This window comes from Pituophis catenifer, unplaced genomic scaffold (genome assembly GCF_029215685.1).
Source record: "Pituophis catenifer annectens isolate HBS135680 unplaced genomic scaffold, rPitCat1.0.hap2 SCAF_1, whole genome shotgun sequence".
Lineage (NCBI taxonomy): Eukaryota > Metazoa > Chordata > Lepidosauria > Squamata > Colubridae > Pituophis > Pituophis catenifer.
In genome coordinates, this window is record NW_027256881.1 from 226,440,202 (window position 1) to 226,462,462 (window position 22,261).

Here is a 22,261-nt window from a genome sequence, read left to right on the forward strand (position 1 = left end):
GCAGGGATTTCTTCCGACAGTTGTCAGGAATCAACAAAGACGTGAAGGCTCAAGTAAAAATCAGATCTACTCAAAGCTATTTGCCTTTTGATATAGATTGATATACATCATTAATTCCATTACTCTCCACGTATACTTGATACCTGACAGTATGTTTATGAAATGGCTTCCTGAATATAGAATAACATGGAATCTTTTCCATTTTAAAAAGATTATGACTCAGATGGAACCTATATGAAAAATACATGCAGTTGTATTGCACATTCACATAAACTCCGAGCATTAAATACAGTAATCCTTGAGTTTTAGAAGTAGAGGCAAGAACTTCCGAATATAGGAATGTATTAATGGCATGAGAACAGTAACTGCTTTACTGAAGAAGACATTTTCTGTTTCCAAATAGAAATTCAAGCTACCTAGAAGTACTATAATAGGAAAACTGGTGTTACATTATGAGGCTTAGACAAAAAAGCCAAAAGTTATCAACCAGCAAAGAATCAGCACATTTTCTGATATTATTCATAGCCGGGCATCATATGGGTTCAGTTTATATCTACATCAACATTTATTCATGTTTCTTTTCTTCAAAATAACAAAAGCAAAAGAAAAGTACTATTTATTATTTGTAAATAACCATTTAATTTAAATATTCCTCAGACTAGCAAAATGGCTGCCCTCCCACTCTTTCAGGGTAGCCTTTTACTGACAAAACACAACCTGGCACATAGGATGAACAACTCAGATGGGGACTGACAACCCACCCCTCACGTTCCTTCATCCTTTTTGCTGGCACTGCCTTATAAAGATCTGGTTACACACCAGTTTCTTTTGCACGCATGCACGCACAAGCAGACAAACGTTTTGCACCTCTGAAGACATATCGGGGAATCCAGTGCAAAAGGAAATTCTGCCAAGAAAGGAAATATTGACCCTGATTGACAACACGCTCAGTACTAAGTAAAGCCATTAATGACTGTTTAGAAGTAAGCTCCCTTTGGGAACGCTTGCAGATAAAACATTTTTAGTCACCCAAGTAATTTTAAAATAAAGACTATTGAGATGGCCGACAGTAATAAAACTTGGATTTTTTTTTTTTTTGCCCCTGCTTTGGAATAACTTGTTTCTTTTTCTTTCTTTCTTTTTTTTAAGGTAAACCAATTCTGCATGATTTCCAAATCATTATCTGACTGAATCTCAAGAATACCCAGAACTTTTCCCTTTGAGTTCTTTTGGGCAGGAACTGTTTTCTTGAAAAGTCAAGTTGCAGTTAGGTTGTACAATTGGTTCAAGTTGGAATGGGAAAAAAAATGAAAAACACAGGAAGAGACAGTCACAAAATCACACAATGCAGTTTGTGGGAACCAGTTGCTCTGTCTCCTCGCCACTTGGTCTTTTTCTTCTTCTGGTTCTTTTCCGGAACTTGTTGCCTGTTTGGGAACATAGAAGAAATATCAGTACAGCTTTTAAAATGGAAGGATTAGTTAGAATCAGAAACTCTAGTTCTAGAACCAGAACTAGACATCTTATTATATATACTGCTTCACAGTGCTTTACAGCCCTCTCTAAATGATTTACAAAGTCAGCATATTGCCCCAAACAATCTGGGTCCTCATTTTACTAACTTCGGAAGGATGGAAGGCTGAGTCAACCTTGAACCAATCAGAATCAAATTCTTGGCAGTGAGCAGTGAGTTAGCCTGCGATACTGCATTCTAACCACTGTGCCACCATGGCTTTATACATTATAATGTATAATATTATATACCGGTATACTAAAATATATAATATGTTATACATTATTATATTATAGACTAGAAGTAGACATCTGCCCAGGACATCTTAGTTCTTGGTTCTATCTATAGCTAGAACTAGAATCAGGAGCTAAGAATTCCTAGGCACAGAATTCACACAATAGTTGTGACGGTGAGTGATTTCCATTACAAAAGTGGTGAATGAATCGAACAGTCTCCCTCCCTCCTTGAAGGAGCATTTTTCCTCCAGTGAGAAAAGTTTCAATCATATCATGCTTGTCTGATGATTTAGACTGATTTTGCATGCGGAGCCAAAATGTGCTTTGTTTGCTTTTGTCTTAACAATGGTTTGTCAATGGCATGATCAGTGTGACTGAGAATCTCTACAGACCTTTAGCTGTACAATTTGGGATGAACACCCTTTGAATGGTGTAGGAGTAGGAATGGATTTCCAGAGGAAAAATTGCAGACTAGGGGAACCAGGAGCACTACTCAGGTGAGGACACAGATGAACCTCCAAGTCCCTCTAAAAGAATGCAAATGACCAGCTGTCTGCAAGGAATATAAACCCTTCCATTCCCCACTATCCTATCAGAACTGAAGAAACTTCTTGGATGAGAAGCGAAACGACTTCAAAGAAAAAAACAAGAAAGTCCAATTGCCTCCTTAAAAAGCACCTTTGGGACAACCATGACCTGGATGACTGAGAATCTCTACAGACAATGGTTTATCAACTAATGTTTACATGACAGCAGGGTGTGTGAACCTTCCAACTGTGGCTTATTCAACAAACTATACTCAAAATACAGCAGTGGGTGCAATAAGGGGACCCAGTACAGTTGAGGCTAAAATACGATGCCTCGTTGTAATGGTGCTAAATAAGTCCACTAAGCTAGAAATATAGACATTGACTACACTGAAAATTGTCATCTACAGAGCCAGATCATTAGGCTGTTGGGCTTTTCGTGTTCCTGAGCTTGCTCTCTTCTTGCAGGCTTTTCATTTCCAGACTAGTAATGGTAGCCGCGCCCACCCTGGCTCCGCAAAGGCAAAAAACGTCGCGATACGTCAAGTGACGTGATCGAGTTTGACACCTGTGGTCTATCTACCCCAGGAGTCTTGACTCTGCAGGCAAGTCCCAAGTTCTGCCTTTAAGATTTCTGTCTTTATCATTGGAAAGCCTTTGAAGTTGAATAAACTATTATCCTGAACAGCTTGCACATAAATTATTTATTTATTATTTTTCATTTATTAGATTTAGATGCCACTTGACTCCAAAACAAGACTGGGCAGCTCACAAAATCAGAAAGAAAACAGAATAAAAGCACAGTATCATACAATGAAGCAGATGGCATCCTTGAGGCCTGCAGAGGGAACAGAGTAACTTGTTCAGAGTAACAGAGAACGGAGAAGCCAGCTGAATCAAGGACCTTACTGTTGCTACATTAACTGACTGTTTTGATTTCAAAGTTAAAAGCAGTAATTGTGACAGCCTTTGCATGCAGAAAACTAAAAGGAGTTGTGAGGAAAAATTATGCATCTCCAAAAGAATTGGAGATGAAAGATTAAAGAAAAACCCTGTATTCACACATCAAGCTAAGTCAAAGTTATCATGGGTTTGATTAGCACTCCCCGTTTTCCCCTAATATTATTTTTGCTGCTCTTTATGCTTCATGCTAATAGTTCGAACCAATAAACCAATGAAGAACCATTATTCACATTATGGTTCCTTGTCTTAAAATAAACCACTTTTTTTCCCTCTGACCTAAGGTTCATATCATACAAAGATAAGAGTAAACATGGCTTAGTGCAATATGAATCTCATAATTCTACTTAGTCTCAAGTGACTGAATGTCCTATCTCGTTTGAGCCAAAGTTTCTGTATGAATTCTAAAGCCTAAAACATGAATTTTCTTAAGCAAAAACTTTGGAAAGACAAAAGAAAATTTTGATATGAATATTCCAAAGGAAAAATAAATACAGGCAATATGCCATTTTCAGATTATGCAGAATCAATATGGATGAATGGATGGACAGATGGACAAACAAATTTATTTCTGCAGTTTTGAAATAGTGGCTGCTTCAAAAACAAAGATACAGTATTTATTTTTTACAGTTTTCTGGGCAGTTAGGCAATGTATGTATGCTATCTATTTAAAACACCTAAACTTTAAGCTATAAAGATATATTTTGAACCCCCTGTTCCACTGTGTTAATTTCAATGGACCTCAACAAAATCCAGATAAATTTGTGCACAATTTCCTCTGATATGATTTATAAAGACCAATCTGACTCATTTAATAGTCAGCACTATTTTCAAGCCTGAATACCATTCATTAGCTCTCCTAATATTTCATGAGAACTTAGATTGAGATCACCAAAATTACATGCAACAATGCGTAGTCTTGTAGAATCTTTATATTGCGATTGCAAAGTATTTCGTATACGTTTTGCATTATTACTCAAGATCGTTCAAACTACATGAGATTTCCGTGCTTTTTCATTCATCTTGAGTATGAATGGGACTACAGATATACCCTGACTTATGGCCTCAATTGAGCCCAAAACCTCTGTTGCTAAGTGAGACATTTGTTAAGTGCATTTTGCCATTTTATTTCTTGCCACAGTTGTAGAGTAAATCACTTCAGTTATTAAGTTAGTAACAGGGTTGTTTGTTAAGTGAATCTGATTTCCCCATTGACTTCGCTTGTCAGAAGGTCACAAAAGGTGACACCATGATCCCTGCAACTGTCATAAATATGAATTAGTTGCCATGTGTCTGAATTTCCATCACATGACCATCGGGATGCTGCAATGGTCATAAGTGTGAAAAATGATTGTCAATCATTTTTTTCGGTATCGTTTTAATGGTCACTAAACAAACTGTTGTCAGTTGAGGACTACCTACATTTTTGGATTTGAAAAACACCATGTGGTCTGTACAGATCTAAAGCAGGGGTCCCCAACCCCTGGTCTGTGGATTGACACCAGTCCAGAGCATGCCAGCAACCGGGCCACACACAGAAGTGGAGCCCCATCCAACAGGATGTAGGCATGCAAAACCACTCCCTCTCTGGTTTGCAAAATCTCCATTCCCACCCCACTCCAGGGGAAGGGTACTTCAAAATCCCCATTCCCTCCCCACTCCTGTGGGAAGGATACTGCAAAATCCCCATTTTCTCCCCACTCCTGGGGGGAAGGATACTGCAAAATCTCCATTCCCACCCCACTCCAGGTGAAGGGTACTGCAAAATCCCGATTCCCTCACCACTCCTGGGGGAAGGATACTGCAAAATCTCCATTCCCACCCCACTCCAGGTGAAGGGTACTGCAAAATCTCCATTCCCTCCCCACTCCTGGGGGAAGGATATTGCAAAATCTCCATTCCCTCCCCACTCCTGGGGGAAGGATACTGCAAAATCTCCATTCCCACCCCACTCCAGGGGAAGGATACTGCAAAATCTCCATTTCCACCCCACTCCAGGGGAAGGATACTGCAAAATCCCTATTTCCTCCCCACTCCTGTGGGAAGGATACTGCAAAATCTTCATTTCCACCCCACTCCTGGGGGAAGAATACTGCAAAATCTCCATTTCCACCCCAGTCCAGGGGAAGGATACTACAAAATCCCCATTCCCTCCCCATTCCTGGGGAAGGATACTGCAAAATCTCCATTCCCTCCCTATTCCTGGGAGAAGGATATTGTAAAATCTCCATTCCTACCCCACTCTGGGGCCAGCCAGATTTGCCGGTTCTCCGAACTGCTCAAAATTTCCGCTACCAGTTCTCCAGAACCTGTCAGAACCTGTTGGATTTCACCCCTGGAACCGGTCCCTGGTGCCCAAAAAGTTGGGGACCGCTGATCGAGAAATCTCTAGCAGCTTTTTCCAACTTTCCCAAAATCCTGCAAATTGTTGAAACCAACTGTAGCCCATATGAGGTACTTTCCAGTTTCAGGCAGATGGTTTTCATTGCCAGCTTAATTACCCACAACCTCAAACCAAAGAAACTACAGTAAAGTTAATCTTCTGTTCTCATCCATTCACTAACTGCCCCCGCCCCTCCGAATCTCTGCTAACTTCAATGGGCAAGTCCTGTTTGAAATTGGTGAACATAAGAAACAAGAGAGTGCCTCAAAGCTGTTTAAGAGGCACGTAGGGACTTTACTGTGTTTTCTTTTTCTTGAAAAAAACAACACAAAACTGTACAACAATAAAATGCAACTACAATAGTGATTATTCTTTTTAACCACAATTAAGCGTCAGGCTAAACCAAGCACCGTTTATTAAGCTTTCTTGACCTCTAAACCTCTCTTCCCTTGCATCCCTTCACTGCCAACTAGGAACAGCCTGAAGAATTTGCAATGACTAAAAAACCTGTATCCTGCAGAAATCAAGGCTACACTATCTTATTTTCTGTAGCTAATGTGGCAGTCAAGAGAGCTTCTATTCTAGGAAAACTTGCTGAGAACACAACTGCAAGGCAAGGGTGTGTAACTTTCCTGGCTCAAACAATTAGCATGTTTCCCCCCACCCTCAGCCCATTTTTCAAAAAAGAAGAATGTATATATGCAAAGCATCTAATGCCAGATGTCCCATTTTAGCTAAAAGTCTTTGATTAATAAAGCTTGGAAAGCAGCACAGTGATCCTTTGGAAAAAGGTAACTAGTTTCTTTGTTATATAATAAGAGCAATGGGTCAGGGCATGATTGCTGGGGCATCCTGTCCCATTTCAGGGTGGAGGTTGCTGCAAAACTGCTTAGAACAATGAAGGGTTACGTTTGCCAGAAGATATGTGATCTTTGCTAGCTGATCATCAGAGGTGGCTTGAGATCTAGCAAAATGAAATTGCTAGCTGTCATGACGAGAGAGGCAATTTTGCCTTTACTGCTAAGGTCAGCAACAAACAGGTTTTAAAAAGCCTGCTGAAAAGACTTCTCTTGGGGGGAAGTGCTTATATTCACCTTTCCTTTTTTTTAAAAAAAAATTCCAACCAGTCTCACTTCATAATTTGTCTGGGCTTTCTATGGTGGTTTTGCTTGTTTTTCAGAATGTTTGCTTGCTTCTTAGAGCTTCTGCTTGCTTTTTAGAAATATCAAAATATTTTGAAAACAAACAGGCTTCCTTTGTACACCACATTCATCTGTAATACTATTTCTTCCTTTTTTGGGGGGCGTGTGTGTGTGTGTAGGTTGGGTTTAGTGTGGCCAGAAACATGAACCTGAAATTCTCATATCCAGTCCAGATGAGAGGAACAGAAGAATTCTTATTCTAAAAATCATGGCTTCAAAAGCTTGGTTTAGCACTAAGCCGTGAAACAGTGATAGGTCAATCAGTTCTCCTAGATTTTATTTTTCTTTTTTTACATACACAAAAGGAGACAAATTTTATTTGGTTTTCAGTGGAATGGCTTCTTTTAATGTCTGGAAGGACTCAAACCTATGACATTTCTTCATTGATTCAACCTATTCAGACATGGACAAAGAGGTTTTTTGCAGGATCCCAATCTGGATCAGTCACCAGTGCCAGAGGTTCTGTCTTCTGAACTTTTAGTCTTGTGCTGGAGCCCATCTTCAGGGAACTTCTCTCTGTTAGAGAGATTCCATGAGGATGAGCTCTAGTGTAAGAGTCCAAAAGCTTGGTAAACAGAACCTCTGGCTCTGGTGGCCAATCCAGATAATCCTGCAACATTATCCTGGTACACATATATTCGCCTTCATTCAAAAGAGGTTTTTGTCGCCTTCCCCAAAAGTGTTTTGCCTTATGTCTAAATTATTTATGAATTATTTAGTTCAACTTTCTTAAACTATTAAGATTTTAAAATAAGTTTTGATGTCATTCTTTGAAAGTTTTATTTGTTCCAGATAAATATGGGTTAAAAATAACGATCGTTACAGATTTCCTGGTAAGCCAAAAATATATCAACAAATATTTAAATAAATAGGTTCTAAGGCTGAGACTGAAAACTAATGCTTAGTGAATGATTCATAAACATTTTTTTCGAAAGTAAGTTTGATTCATGATATGTGAGTGGAAGCCAAATCAGTTGCGGACCGATTTAATAGCGGGATGGCTCACCTGATTACTCGAACAAGATCATGGAAGGCTTTGTCAACATTCAGTGGAGGATCCTTAGCACTAGTTTCTATATATGGAATCTGGAAAACAAAGGCCCAGTAATGTTTACATATATACTATGCACATTTAGAGTATAAGAAATATGGGAAAGCAAAATGCAAACGTCATTAAAATAGGAAGAAAGATTGTTTTGTAAGCTAAGTTAGGGTATTATTTTTTTTCTCCCCTAGTTCTGAATTCCTGGGATGTAGAAAAATAAAATTATTCAGAGAGGTCATCATTTACACTGCTATAGAAAAATTAACAAGGAAAGAAGTATGGACAATTGTTCAAAAGTTTCTTTACAGTCTTGTATGTGTTCTTATAGAGCAGAAGTGGTTTTTAGTGGCACAGTTGCATTGCAAGCTTTCATAATGGTCTTGCTTTCATGGATTTCCCTCCACAATTAAAATACAAGAATAGCTGTTGAGTGAAAGCAGTTGATATCTACCCACTGCCTTTATATACCCAGATTTGAGAACTCGAGTAACAGAAATAGTGCTATTTGAATACTGAGAGCCGGAGGGTATTCTTCCATTTCTACTTTAAATGACTGTTAAAAAAAAAAAATCAAATGTTGTACCCTCTAAAAGGGAGGGGGAGTACTTACCAACCAACTAACCAACCAACCAACCAACCAACCAACCAACCAACCAACCAAATCACAGTAAGAAAAGTACCGGTAGTTTGCTCAGGGGAAGAACAGTAGTCATTAAAATATGTTTTTATTGGGCTCTGACCTGTAGAATTCTATATATCAATTCCACATGTCAAACAAGTATAATAACCACTCGGTCACTGGTGAAATCTAAAATTTGTTACTACCGGTTCTGTGGGTGTGGCTTGGTGGTGGTGGGTAATGTGACTGGGTGGGCGTGGCCAACTTTTTTTTTTACTTTTAAAACCATTTTGTCTACAACCTCTTCAGCCGAAGAGGTTGTAAAAAATGCTTTTAAAAGGCTCTGACGATCCCAGCTGAGTTGCCTGATCGGCAGAGGCTTTTAAAAGAAAAAAAAGCATAGATTTCCAGTAAAACAAAGCACACGGAAAGGAAAGCAACTAGCCATTACTTTCCTGGAACAGAAAAAGGGAAGGCACAGCTGCAGTAGAATTGACCAAGGGGTGCCCATTGCTAGCTTCCAGTCCAGACTGAATTTCTCTGCCTCTGCCTCTGACAAAGTGTCCAGACAGGATTTTCTTAAACTGGTTTACAGTTAAGCCTGTCTCCTCACAAAAGGGCACTAGTTTAAGGATGCAGTGTGCATATGCTCTCAATGGTCTTTTCCAAGCTGAAATGCCTCATTTTAAAGACAATTCTTTCGGTTGGCCATTTATAAGGATATTTTGTGTTCTGTATCCAGTTCTGCTCAATTTTTTTCTTCTGATTGGTGGAGGGGATGAAGAAGGGACAGGCGTAACTATATATGGTATTCTAAATGAGGTTTTATGATCCTGCATATTGGCACTAAGATAGCAAATGCTAAGAGACGGTACTGTTAAAATGGAGCCTTTCTGTCTGATTGAAATGTCGCCGACCTTCCCCTCCCTTCAAATGGTTCTTTAGAGCCTAATAAATCTCAGACTTTCTCCACAATAACTGCACACTGAAAACTTGCAGCGTTGTCAAGCTAGCTTCAAACGTGAGTGGGAAGTATTTCAATCGCCCAACATCTAAATAGTCGGTTCACATTTTGCTTTTTAACTAATGAACTCAGTATATGAATGTCTGAGGGGTTTTCGTAAACCAGTGCAGTATCTCCGAGTGTTGCTGTACTTTTCTAATAGATTTGACATACTCAAAATGCCATTTAAATAATGACATTAAATGCATCGTTGACTCGTTTTTTTTAAAAAAACAAATATTTGCAACTTAATTTGAAAAATGAACAGGATTGTGGGTAAGAACAATACATAAATGATTCTAGGCCAGCAATGGAATTTAACATCATCGCATGATCCCAGGGATCAGAGGACTGATGGATATAGGAAAAGAGCCAAGTAAGACATTTGATATTAGAAGGAGAATCCAACATCAAATCCTACTCCTTCTCCACTGGTCTCTGATCCTTTTCTTTATGGGGCTGACAGATATGAGTTGCCTGATCAAACAATCCTCCTACAGAGTATTAGCATGGAGCTGAGGATTTTCTGGATTCTAAACCCACCTCAGGTTAAAGGGAGTAGTGGAAGAGGGGTCAAAGGGGATTAGGACCCAGAATATCCTCAGTAGTTCCTATTCCAGATCTACTCCATGGCATGCAACCCCTGAGGAATTTTTCTTTGCAGTGGAAGTAAAATGAATTTACAATTTTGAAAAGGAAAAAAGCACTTACTCTGTCTGCCTTAACTTGGCCACCATCAACTTGCTTATCCCAAATCCACTTCATAATTTGTTTTCTAATTCCACTGATGGCATCCCCCAATTGAGCAGCTCTGAGAACAATTTTATTCTAAAAGGGTGTCCTGGGGACAGTTTGAGCCAGGGACCACATCAGGGATATATGCAGGGTATTGTGAAAAAAGCCAAGATGGCAGCTGTGACATGTGATTTAAGTGATTTGTCAATCTGGTGGTCGCCATCCTGACTATTTTTTTATTCCGCCTTGTGAAATATTTTTTTATTCCACCCTTGGACCATTTCCAAGTCACAGCCACAGAACAGGATGGGAAGAAACCAAGAGGACATACATTGTGCTTGGCTGCCATTTCCTTCCCTTGGTCCTGGGTGATTTTTCTCAAATGCATTAGATCAACTTTGTTGGCCACTAAAATCATTGGAAAAGATTCTCTGAAAGACAAAAAGAAGAATGAGAAATATCAGTACACATTTATCTTTGCAGCGGGTAGAGGAATTATCAATTTTAAATCCTTCCATACATCAACAATAGCTGATGTTCGCTCAAATAACATAATCTAGTATATGTTAGTAGGTAATGTACTTCAACAACATTTTACACCTCTAATTTTCTATAGATTGACTGCCAGTTGAATCCATGGACTGGCCATACAAAAAAAAAAAAAACAAACATTTGATCTAGAGGCTGGAGGGCACCTACCTATCCTTAACTCGGAGAATGAGTTGATGGAACCTATCCACATGTTCAAAGCTGGCTTTATCTGTGACCGAATAAACTATAAGGAAGCCATCTCCCGTCCTCATGTACTGCTCTCTCATTGCACTGAATTCTTCTTGACCAGCAGTGTCCAGGACTAGTGAGAAGAGAGAGGGGAAAAAAAGAAAATGATTGAAAGAAATCACTTGCCCACTTAAGTTACTTCTCCAAACTACATCAGACCTGTTACATCCAAAGATGCGCCACTATGCAGATAGTAAATATGTAAAAGGAGATGGGCCTTTTTCTTGCTCTCTCTCCGTACCGTTCACATTTGGAGGAAGATACATGCAAAGGCAGCCTAAACACAATGGTAGATATGCTATAGGTCTCTTTTTGTCTTAGGCAAATGATAACCAGCTGGATTAGCCCACTGAGCCATGGTGGCCCAGTGGTTAGAGTGCACTACTGCAGGCTACTTCTGCTGACTGCCACTGACTGCAATTTGGCAGTTCAAATCTCACCAGGCTGAAGATTGACTCAACCTTCCATCCTTCTGAGGTGGTTAAAATGAGGACCCAAAATTGTTGGGGGCAATATGCTGACTCTGTAAACCGCTTAGAGAGAGCTGTAAAGCACTGTGAAGTGGTATATAAGTCTAAGTGCTATTGCTATTGCTATTGCTATATGGTCCCGTAACAAAGCAAATAAAAAATGAAGTAATAATCCCACAATAAGGCAAGGGCAAATTGTTTCCATTCTGCTGCCTAGTAAGTGGCATAGATGGGGCCCTGCAGCCAGGAGACAAGCTCAACATGAAGGAGGTTTTACATGAGATGAGTAAAGTAGTAGTAAACTTTCCAAAAGAGTGCCTTGGGAGCAGCACTCCCCCTTGCCTCAGGTGTTTATTATGCGTGTGTAGGTATGCATTAAGTGGATTGATTCAATGCCCTTGAATCATTCATGAAATGTTTTCTCCCATCCCTCCTTCAAATGCTCGTCAGAAGAATGAGCATTTCAGATGTGAGCACATATAATTTGGTGATTCAGACTGCAAGCGGTTTGGGTTTGGTGACTCCAGATGCATTTGGGTTGCCTGTTCAAAAATTCCTAGCCAGCAATCTGGTCTAAAGGAGGCTGCTCTTATCCTTAAATCTCCATGTGTTTTGTAGTTTCCATGTGATCAGATAAAAGCCTGCTGTGTAATAATGGCCTTTTTAGGTTTGTACTTTTCTTCACAGAAAGAGCCTTTCTCTTTGTATTATAAAGGAAATTATTTTGCAGACCTTTCCACTACCTGATGGGGGAAGCTCAACCACACAGCCATTGTTAAATAATTATTTTAAGGCCATTAAGAAAAGAAAGATCTCAGAAAAAGAGACATATGTTCGTACTATGTTCTAGTAAGCAGAGATATTGGTGGTACGGTTATTTATTTTTTTCTTTTAGTACAGGTAGTCCTTGATCTACAACCACAATTTATGTTGCTAGGTTAAGACAATTGTTAAGTGAGTTTTGCCTCATTTTACCACTTTTCTTGCCAGAGTTGTTAAGTGAATTGCTGCAGTTGTTAGGTAAGTAATATGATTATTACTATGGTAAGTAATATGATTATTAAGTGACTATGGCTTCTCCATTGACTTTGCTTGTCAGAAGGTTTCAAAAGGGGATCACATAACTCCAGGACATTGCAACCACCATAAATATATGTCAGTTGCCAAATGTCTGAATTTTGATTACATGATCATGGGAATGCTGCAATGGTTGTAAGTGTGAAAAACAGTCATAAGTCACTTTTTTCGTTGTAACTTTGTAACTTGTAACTTTGTAACCGTTGTAACTTTGGTCAATAAATGAATGGTTGTTAAGTCAAAGACTACCTCTGTTAAGACCTCCTGTTGAGGGGGTTTAAGCTTTGAGAGCCACTTTGGTGTAGTGGTTAAGGCATCAGGCTAGAAACCAGGAGACCGTGAGTTCTAGTCCCACCTTAGGCACAAACCCTGCTGGTTGACCCTGAGCTAGTCTTAGCCCTAGGAAGAAGGCGGCCATGGCAAACCATTTCTGAAAATCTTACCAGGAAAGCTGCAGGGATTTGTCCAGGTTGTCCCTGAGAATTGGACACAATTGAATGGAAGGGGAATAAACAAAGCCACAAGAAGATCCCATGGAACGTTGACCATTCTGGATAGTCTCTCACATCAAAGCATGGCTTATATGAGGATGACTGCTTGGAAAGGGCTAGTCCAAATCTTGTCTCATCACTGAAATGTCTGATGTGACTTATGGTTTCAAATGAATGACTCACCACTTGCAGTCTAAGATAGGACAGGCTGAGGGCAGTTTTCAATCTGAATGAAGGCTACTCTCCCACCCATCCTGGGTTTTGTCTGCAAGAGTAGGACTTGGTTTAAGGATGTGACAAATAAAGACAGGAATGTCTCAAAGCATTTACAGAAAAAAATTGTCCTTCTCCACTGGATATCCACAACCAGCATGATCAAAAACTGTGGCAAGGACACACCTCTGGTTTTGAAAGTTAATTACTATTCTCTCCTCTTCCAGCATTTCTGTATACTGCATCTAAAACCACTGAATTTTCTCTTACTGGGAATAGTGGGAAGTAACGAAAACCAGCAGTGGCAGCGCGGCTACCACAAAAAGCTGCAATTACTCTCTTCTGACATCACTCAACTGCATAGCAGTGTAACCATTACAGTGCTCCTGGGAATCAGGCTGCTTGAAGATCGCTCCTGATGACAAAAGTAACAGAAGATTCCTATATCTAGAAAGCAGCAATTCAGCCGCACAACAGTGACAGACAGAAGAAAAAAAAAAGCAGCTGCAACACCGGTAACTATCACATATCTTATGTCACTTGTGCACTCACAGATGGCAACTCTAGGTAGAAAGCGTCAACCACTAAGGTAGGTACAGGGGTGGGATTCTACCGATTCGGACCGGTTCTCTCCTGCCGAGAGCAAACTGGTTCTTTGTTGCTGTAAAAGTGCGCCTGCCCGCCTGTCCCCGGATTATATTGACTTTTATTTCTGCTTCTGAAGCCCAGCTGATCAGGGGGCGGCAGATTGAATTGGCCCTCCTCAGCTATTTTCCTTGCTCCTTTCCTTGTTTGCAACGTGGAGGTTCAATTTTATGGAAACTGTGTGCGCTCAGCGAACCGGTTGTTCAACCGGTAAGATCCCATCCCCGGGTAGGTACCCCAAAATTACGTGACTCATAACACGGGGCCCATTCCTTTCTTTGCATCCAGAAAGAACAAGGAGCTTGGTGGCGCAGTGACTAAGGGCTATTAGAGTAGTACTTAGCTGCCAGCTGCCTGCAATTACTGCAAGTTCAAATCTCACCAGGCTCAAGGTTGACTCAGCTTTCCATCCTTTCGAAGTAGGTAAAATGAGGACCTGGATTGTGGGGGCAATAAGCTGACTTTGTATAAAAAAGAACACCACTTGGGGGAGGGGGGCGAAAGCCTTACTAAGCAGGTATATACAAAAGTATGAAGGCTATTGCTTAAAAGCATTGTAAGCCACCCTGAGTCTCCAAAAAAGGGTGGCATATAAATCGAACTAATAAATAAATAAATAAATAAATAAATAAATAAATAAATAAATAAATAAATAAATATCAGAAAAGAATGCTTCTCATGCTCCTGCTTCTCATGTGCTTTGCTTAGCAAACAGGAGCATGCTCCTAATACAATATTGTACAATGGTGGGGATGCTTATATCATTCCACCAATATCGTCTATTGCCGTGATGGCGAACCTATGGCATGCATGCCAGAAGTGGCACGCAGAGACCTCTCTGCTGGCACGCGCACCATCGCCCCAGGTCAGATCTCCGTGGCGTTTCTTTTGTTTTTCTTCTGTTTCCCTTCAAATGACAAAACTGAAGCTCACAAAAGAAAAAGATCTTACCTCTTGCCGCGCTGCTGGTGTTGGGATGCCCAGCCTCCAGCCAGCCAGCTGGTCTCCAGGTTTCTGCTGCACATGCACGCATACCCATTCATGCGCATGTCCGCACATGCATGTGCACATGTCCACTCATGCACATGTTCACGCGTACCTGTGCATGCGTGTGTCTGTGCCACCATGCAAACCTTTTAGTTTGGACATGTGCATGCCCACAGTTTGAGCACTCGGTGTTCTAAAAGGTTCACCATCACTGGTTTATTGGTTCAAGGTTCCCTTCAAGGCTCCCTTCATCTATTTTTTCCCCACAACAACAAACATCTCTTTGAATGGGGTTGAAAAGAGAGGGATAGGGCCAGAGTCACCCTGCCGGCTTCATGCTAAGGCAGCTCTAGAGCTCACAATCTCCCACTTTCTAGCTCAGCTCCTTAATCACCCCACCAAACTGGCTCTTCATGTACAGGTAGTCCTCAACTTACAACAATTCATTTAGTGACCGTTCAAAGTTACAACAGCATTGGAAAAAGTGACACGATTGTCTTTCACACTGATGACTGCCACAGCATCCCCACGGTCACGTGATTTGCACGTGGATGTTTGACAACTGGTTCATATTTATGATGATTGCAGTGTCCCGGGGGTCATATGAGTCCCTTTTGTGACCTTCTGACAAGCAAAGTCAACGGGAGGGGGGGAGGGGGAAGCAAGATTCACTTAACAAGCATGTTACTAACTTAACAGCTGCAGTGATACACTTAAAAACGGCGGCAAAAAAAGTCATAACACGGGGCAAAGCTCATTTAACAAATGTTTCACTTAGCAACATAAATTATGGGCTCAATTGTGGTCATAACTCAAGGACTACTTGTTATCTGGTTATGTAACACACACACACACACGTTCGTTCCCACTCTCCCTCCCTCCCTCCCTCTCTCTCTCTCTCTCTCTCTCTCTCTCTCTCTATGTTATATACTGTTACATTAACACGTTGTGGTATATTATAGCATATTCTGGCATAACATTTGCTTGTGTAAATAAATATGCTGTAATCTTTTCTTCATAGGAAACAAACAGAGTTAAGAAGTCGTGAATGAGGGGCTTGTAGCTTTAAAGGATGACTTGGGAAAGAAATACAAAGAGAGAAACCACCCACTGCTTTGAAGGGTGGAAAGAGGGTGGAAAGAACATCTGTCCTTCTACCAAAGTAAAAGTCGGCATTCAAAACAGCCCCTCTTGTTCTGTGAGGAGAGAGAAACATTTAACGACTGGCTCAAGATCAGCAATCAGCCAATCCAAAAGGCAATGGGGTAAGAAGACTCCTATTGCTGGGATATTCTCCTGCCAAAGGCTTTTGAAGTGAGCAGGGCAACTCATGTTAATGAAGTTCAAATGATAAAACCAGAATGAGTTCTCCTGGATCTTGCCGAACAGGAGTTTTCTTCAGCACTGGTTATGCTTACTCTGAGTCTAAGCATAACCTGGGATTATGCTTAATAATCATTAAGCATGATCCCAGGTTATGCTTAGACCTGGGGTACAAATTCAAATTCACTGCATATTCCATATTGCTTCATGAATATTAGGACTGAGGTAACACTGCATTTTCCGATGTAGGCTTCTAGGTATCCAACTTTAATCTTGCTTTGATATTCATTCCATTCTCTTTTCTAACTTTTTTGTTTTAAAAGGATAGTTACTTTTCACAACCATAGAAATAGAAGAAACTTCTATTTTTTTAAAATAGAAGAATAGAATAGAATAGAATAACAGAGTTAGAAGGGACCTTGGAGGTCTTCTAGTCCAACCCCCTGCCCAGGCAGGAAACCCTACACCACTTCAGACAAATGGTTATCCAACATCTTCTTAAAAATTTCCAGTGTTGGAGCATTCACAACTTCTGGAGACAAGTTGTTCCACTGATTAATTGTTCTAACTCTCAGGAAATTTCTCCTTAGTTCTAAGTTGCTTCTCTCCTTGATTAATTTCCACCCATTGCTTCTTGTCCTGCCCTCAGGTGCTTTGGAGAATAGTTTGACTCCCTCTTTTTTGTGGCAACCCCTGAGATATTGGAACACTGCTATCATGTCTCCCCTAGTCCTTCCTGTAACATAATGGTAACTGGAAATAATGCTTACTAAAAAAACCCACCTTATTATTTAAAGGAAACAATAAGCGCCTTAACCAACCACGCAAGACTGAATACAGGCAGTCCTCAAGTTACAACAGTTCATTTAGTGACCATTCAAAGTTACAACGGCATTGAAAAAAGAGACTTATGGCCATATTTCACACTCACGACCATTGTACCATCCCGATGGTCACGTGATCAAAATTCAGCTACTTGGCAATTGGTTCATATTTATGAGGGTTGCAGTTCTGAGGTCCTGTGATCAGCGTTTGAGACCTTTTGACAAGCAATGTCAACAGGGAAGCCAGATCTGCTTAACAACTGTGTTACTAAGTTAACTGAAATGATTCGCTTAACAACTGTGGCAAGGAAGGTTGTAAAATGGGGTAAAACTCACTTAACAAATACTTCATTGAGCAACATAAATTTTCAGCTCAATTGTGGTCATAAGTCAAGGACTTCCTGTGCTTTTCAAAATCACCATTGACACTTGCATCTGGTCAATTCACTCTCAAGCTACTTTGGCTCTCCATGCAAGAAGCAGACAGCTGAAAAAAATATGCTTTTTTAAATGAAGTAATAATGCATCTAGTAGTGGTCCAAACAAAACATTGCGAGCAATGGCTAAAAAGCTTGTGGGAAGATTTTTAAGCTAAAACTTGAAATACAGTTGCTTGCCACTGAAGAAAATGGATGTTGCTTCGGAACAAACAAGATTACAAGTATCTCAATTCTACTCTTCCATGGCTAGCCCTCAACATGCTGGATGGAAGAAGACAATGCAAGTAGTCCTGGTTTAGTGACCACCTCATTTAGCAACCATATAACAGTGAAGGGGACTTACAACCAGTCTTTGAAGTGGTGGCCAACAAAGCATCTCCATGATCACAATTTGGGCATTTGGCAACTAGATTGTAATTATGATGGTTGCAGTGTCCCTCAATCCTTTTTATGGCAATCATTTGCAACCTTCACTGCCAAATTCCCACAGGCGAAGTCAATGGGAAAGCCGGCAGGAAGTCACAACTCACTCCTGCTGCTTTTTCTGCCAAAGAGCCTCTGGGTGGGTGACGTGGGGAACTTCTACTCCACCTTTGGGTTGCAGCCTTCTATGTGGGGGGCTGTTCCACCACAGAGATTGCCTACTGGGCCCTGCGAATTGTTCGTGGGTAAGCTGTTCCCATAGTGTCTGTTTCAGTGGTGAAATCTAAAATTTGTTACTACCGGTTCTGTGGGCGTGGCTTGGTGGTGGTGGTAATGTGACTGGGTGGCCATGGCCAACTTTTTTTTCTTTTAAAACCATTTTTTTCTACAACCTCTTCAGCGAAGAGGTTGTAAAAAAATGTTTTCAAAAGGCTCTGACGATCCCAGCTGAGTTGCCTGATCGGCAGAGGCTTTTTTTTCTTTTAAAACCATTTTTTTCTACAACCTCTTCAGCGAACCCAGCTGAGTTGCCTGATCGGCAGAGGCTTTTTTTCTTTTAAAAGCCTCTGCCGATTAGACAACTCAGCTTGGATCATCAGAGGCATTTAAAAGAAAAAACCCTCTGCCAATCAGGCAACTCAGCTTGGATCGTCAGAGGCTTTTAAAAGAAAAAAAGCCTCTGCTGATCAGGCAACTCAGCTGGGATCATCAGCTGACGATCCCTTTGACGATCCCAGCTGAGCTGCACGATCATCAGAGGCTTTTTTTTTTTTACTTTTAAAAGCATTTTTTCGGCCGAAGAGGTTGTAGAAAAAATGCTTTTAAAAATTAAAAGAAAAAAGCCTCTGATGATTGTGCGGCTGAGCTGGGCATGGGGGGGGGGGCAGGGATTTTTGCTACTGGTGCTCCGAACCACCCGCCTCCATCGCTACCGGTTCGGGTGATCTGGTCCGAACTGGGAGCCTTTCACACCTGATCTGTTTTCAGTGCTGTCTCAACTGTGCAGTTGGTGTCCGGCTTGGTGTACACCATGCTCATCCAGGCTGTGTACCAAGAGATCTGCAGGCACTCTAATGCCACCAGGAAAAGCAGCAGCAGTATCACATGGTGTGACAGCCCTGTAACTTCTGAAGCCATGAAACAAACAGGCCAGTGGTGAAATCCAATTTTTTTTACTACCGGTTCTGTGGGCGTGGCTTGTGGGCGTGGTGTAGCTTGGTGGGCGTGCTTGGTGTGCATGGCAGGGGAAGGATACTACAAAATCTACATTCCCACCCCACTCCAGGGGAAGGATACTGCAAAATCTCCATTCCCACCCCACTCAAGGAAGAGGATACTGCAAAATCCCCATTCCCTCCCCACTCCTGGAGGAAGGATATTGCAAAATCTCCATTCCCACCCCACTCCAGGAGAAGGATACTGCAAAATCCCCATTCCCTCCCCACTCCTGGAGGAAGGATATTGCAAAATCTCCATTCCCACCCCACTCTGGGGCCAGACAGAGGTGGTATTTGCCGGTTCTCCAAACTGCTCAAATTTTCCGCTACTGGTTCTCCAGAACCTGTCAGAACCTGCTGGATTTCACCCCTGAAACAGGCCAGCAAATATAAGATCTTGCACCTACAATGAGAGATGTCTTGCCTGCTTGTTTGCCTGATACATGGTTTCAGTGGTGCAAGCAAGATTTTCTGGGTTCATCCCTCTTCCCAAAGAGAAAACCAGTGCCTGAGACTTCGAGTAGGAGATGGTGACTAAACTTGCTCAGGTTGTCCCTTTCCTATTTCTCCTCCGGAGTGCCAGAAGGTTTCCAAGAATTTCAGGCCACTGAGCATGGGATGAAGCTTGGGGAATATGCTTTTTTCCTGATCTAATTGGATTCCATGAGGTTACATTTCAATGCAAGAAAGGCAGTGGTGGGATTCAAATATTTTTACTACTGGTTCTGTGGGCATGGCTTGGTGGGCGTAGTGTGGCTTGGTTGGCGTGGCTTGGTGGGCATGGTAGAAGAAGGATTTCCATTCTCTCCCCACTCCAGGGGAAGGATACTGCAAAATCCCTATTTCCTCTCGATCAGCTGGGACTTGGGAGGCAGAGAATAGATGGAGGCGGGGCCAGTCAGAGGTGTTATTTACCGGTTCTCTGAACTACTCAAAATTTCCGCTACTGGTTCACCAGAACTGGTCAGAACCTGCTGAAACCCACCTCTGAAGAGAGGGACCTGAACAAAGCATGCTTGCCTAAAAAGGAAAGCTTGCCATGAGCATGACTTTTGACTTCCTGCCAGCTTCCCCAGTGATTTTGCTTGTTGGAAGTGGGCAGTAACTTGCAAGTTGTGGTCATGTGATGTTATAGTGAATAACTGCACATTGCAGGCTTAATGACTGCAACTGAGATCACCAAAATTTCCATCATAAGTTGGCGCAGTCACATAATTTTTCATTTTATAGCTGGGTTACTTAATGTAGTTTCAGTCCAATTACTCTCGTTAACTGAAGACTGCTTGAACATATCTTTCATAAATGTGGTTTCCTAAAGTAGCACCTAGCCTTAAGCCATTGTTTTTGTTGGAATTTTAGATGTACATCTGTAACATCCGAGTTATAAAAATTTTTAATTGATAATGAGCATACATTCTATAGTTAAGTTTTAGCATTTATTGGGGGAAAAAAAGGTAAAAAAAATTGGCCCTTCTGTCTAGGGTTAATAAATCTTCTCAGTTGAAAAAAAACTTTTATTTTTTAACTCTGTATTAAAACCATTCACTTTGCCTTCAGGGGTCAAAACAATTCACAGCTACCTGTTAATAATTTTTGAAAAATTAAAGGTTTTGGGGGAGAGTATTTGATGATGCTGAAATGAAACTAATTGGTCAAGCAACTGTCATTCTTAGATTGCTGCGGTATATGCAAATTCACTAAATATGCATATATATTAAGCCACCAGCAACTGCATATGCTGATTCCAAGGGAGAAAGAATGAAAATAACACTTTGAGGCAAAATGGCTGTAATTGTCAGAAAGCATCCCATTGTTTATACATTTTCATAGCTTTTTACACTTTTTTTTTTCTTTTTCAGATGGACTTGTTCTTTAAAAAAAATGTGAAAAAGAAATTTCAGAAAGACAGCCCACGGCTGAGCTGAGTTCAGAGATGTCTTATATTTATTTAACCATTGCTACAAAAACTTTGACTGGAAAAAGAAATACATTCATTTTTGCGATGAAAAATCTTAAATCAGGCCTAGGTCTCAATACCTGTTTGGCTATAACAGTTGTGAGATCATTCAGAAAATTTCATACTCTCTATCTCACCAGTTCTAATGAAAAGGAAAGTCTTATCTGCCATTCATCCTTGGATATTGGCTAGAACTGACGCACTGCCATAAAATAATATTGCAAGTAAAGGAACATTCTTCATCTCTTTGTGTCATCTTGTATCCCCAGAACCAGCACAAGAGCATTTCTTAATATTACTGTGGGTAGGCTTCCAGGAACACCATAAGGAGAAAAGTTTCTGCATTATTCAATTTATGTTGGAAATAGCCCAGAATTGGTTGAAAGATGGTGGCTATATAAATATAATAAACAAACAAACAAAATGACCCAAGATTATTAATCCCATTTCTTTTCTATACCCAATTATCAGTTTTGGCCATTGAAGTTGTGTAGTGGCTGGCCAGAACGTTCCAAAAATGTTAAGATCCTACCTTATGTCCCCAATCCATTAAGCTTATCATGTAAGAAACAGTGCACAGGATGGCTGGTAGTTGAAGAGAAACAGAACATCTTGATCTCCTTTATGGCTCAACACAGTACAGTAGTCCTCAATTTACAACCATAACTGAGCCCAAAATTTCTGCTGCTATGCAAAACAGTTGTTAAGTGAATTTTACTCATCTTATGAACTTTCTTGGCACAACTATTAAATGAATCACTACAGTCGTTAAGTTAGTAACGTGGCTGTGAAGTCTTACTAAGTGTTAAGTGAATCTGGCTTCCCATCGACTTGGCTTATCAGATCACACGATCCCCGAAACACTGCAACTGTCGTAAATATGAGTCAATGGTCAAGCGACTGAATTTTGATCACCTGGGGATGCTGCAATTGTTGTAAGTGTGAAAAATGGTCATAAGTCACTTTTTTCAGTGCTGTTGTATCTTTGAATGGTCACTAAACAGATTGTCGCAAGTTGAGGACTACCTATATAAGTGAATTGTGAGAAGAGGAAGGGTCTCTCTTGGTCTGCTCCTGACAGAGCCAAAGATCAAAACGCACTATCCTCCATGAACTAGCCACAGTGATACTAATATTTGCTGGTAAATTATTTGCAGACTTCTTTAAAAGGTTGCTTTGGATAAAATAATC

General features: G+C 40.7%; 1 protein-coding gene across 1 annotated transcript in view; it reads right to left on the reverse strand.

Moving 5' to 3' along the window:
- Positions 1-482: 482 nt before the first annotated feature.
- MRAS (muscle RAS oncogene homolog) overlaps positions 483-22,261 on the reverse strand; it is a 56,019-nt gene continuing 34,240 nt past the window's right edge. Inside the window, exons 3-6 of the mRNA XM_070957104.1 lie at positions 10,923-11,076; positions 10,555-10,654; positions 7,828-7,907; positions 483-1,427 (exon numbers count right to left, since the gene is read on the reverse strand). Coding sequence (XP_070813205.1) covers positions 1,331-1,427; positions 7,828-7,907; positions 10,555-10,654; positions 10,923-11,076 — 431 coding nt within the window. The 3' untranslated portion in view covers positions 483-1,330. The remainder of the gene's footprint in view (positions 1,428-7,827; positions 7,908-10,554; positions 10,655-10,922; positions 11,077-22,261) is intronic.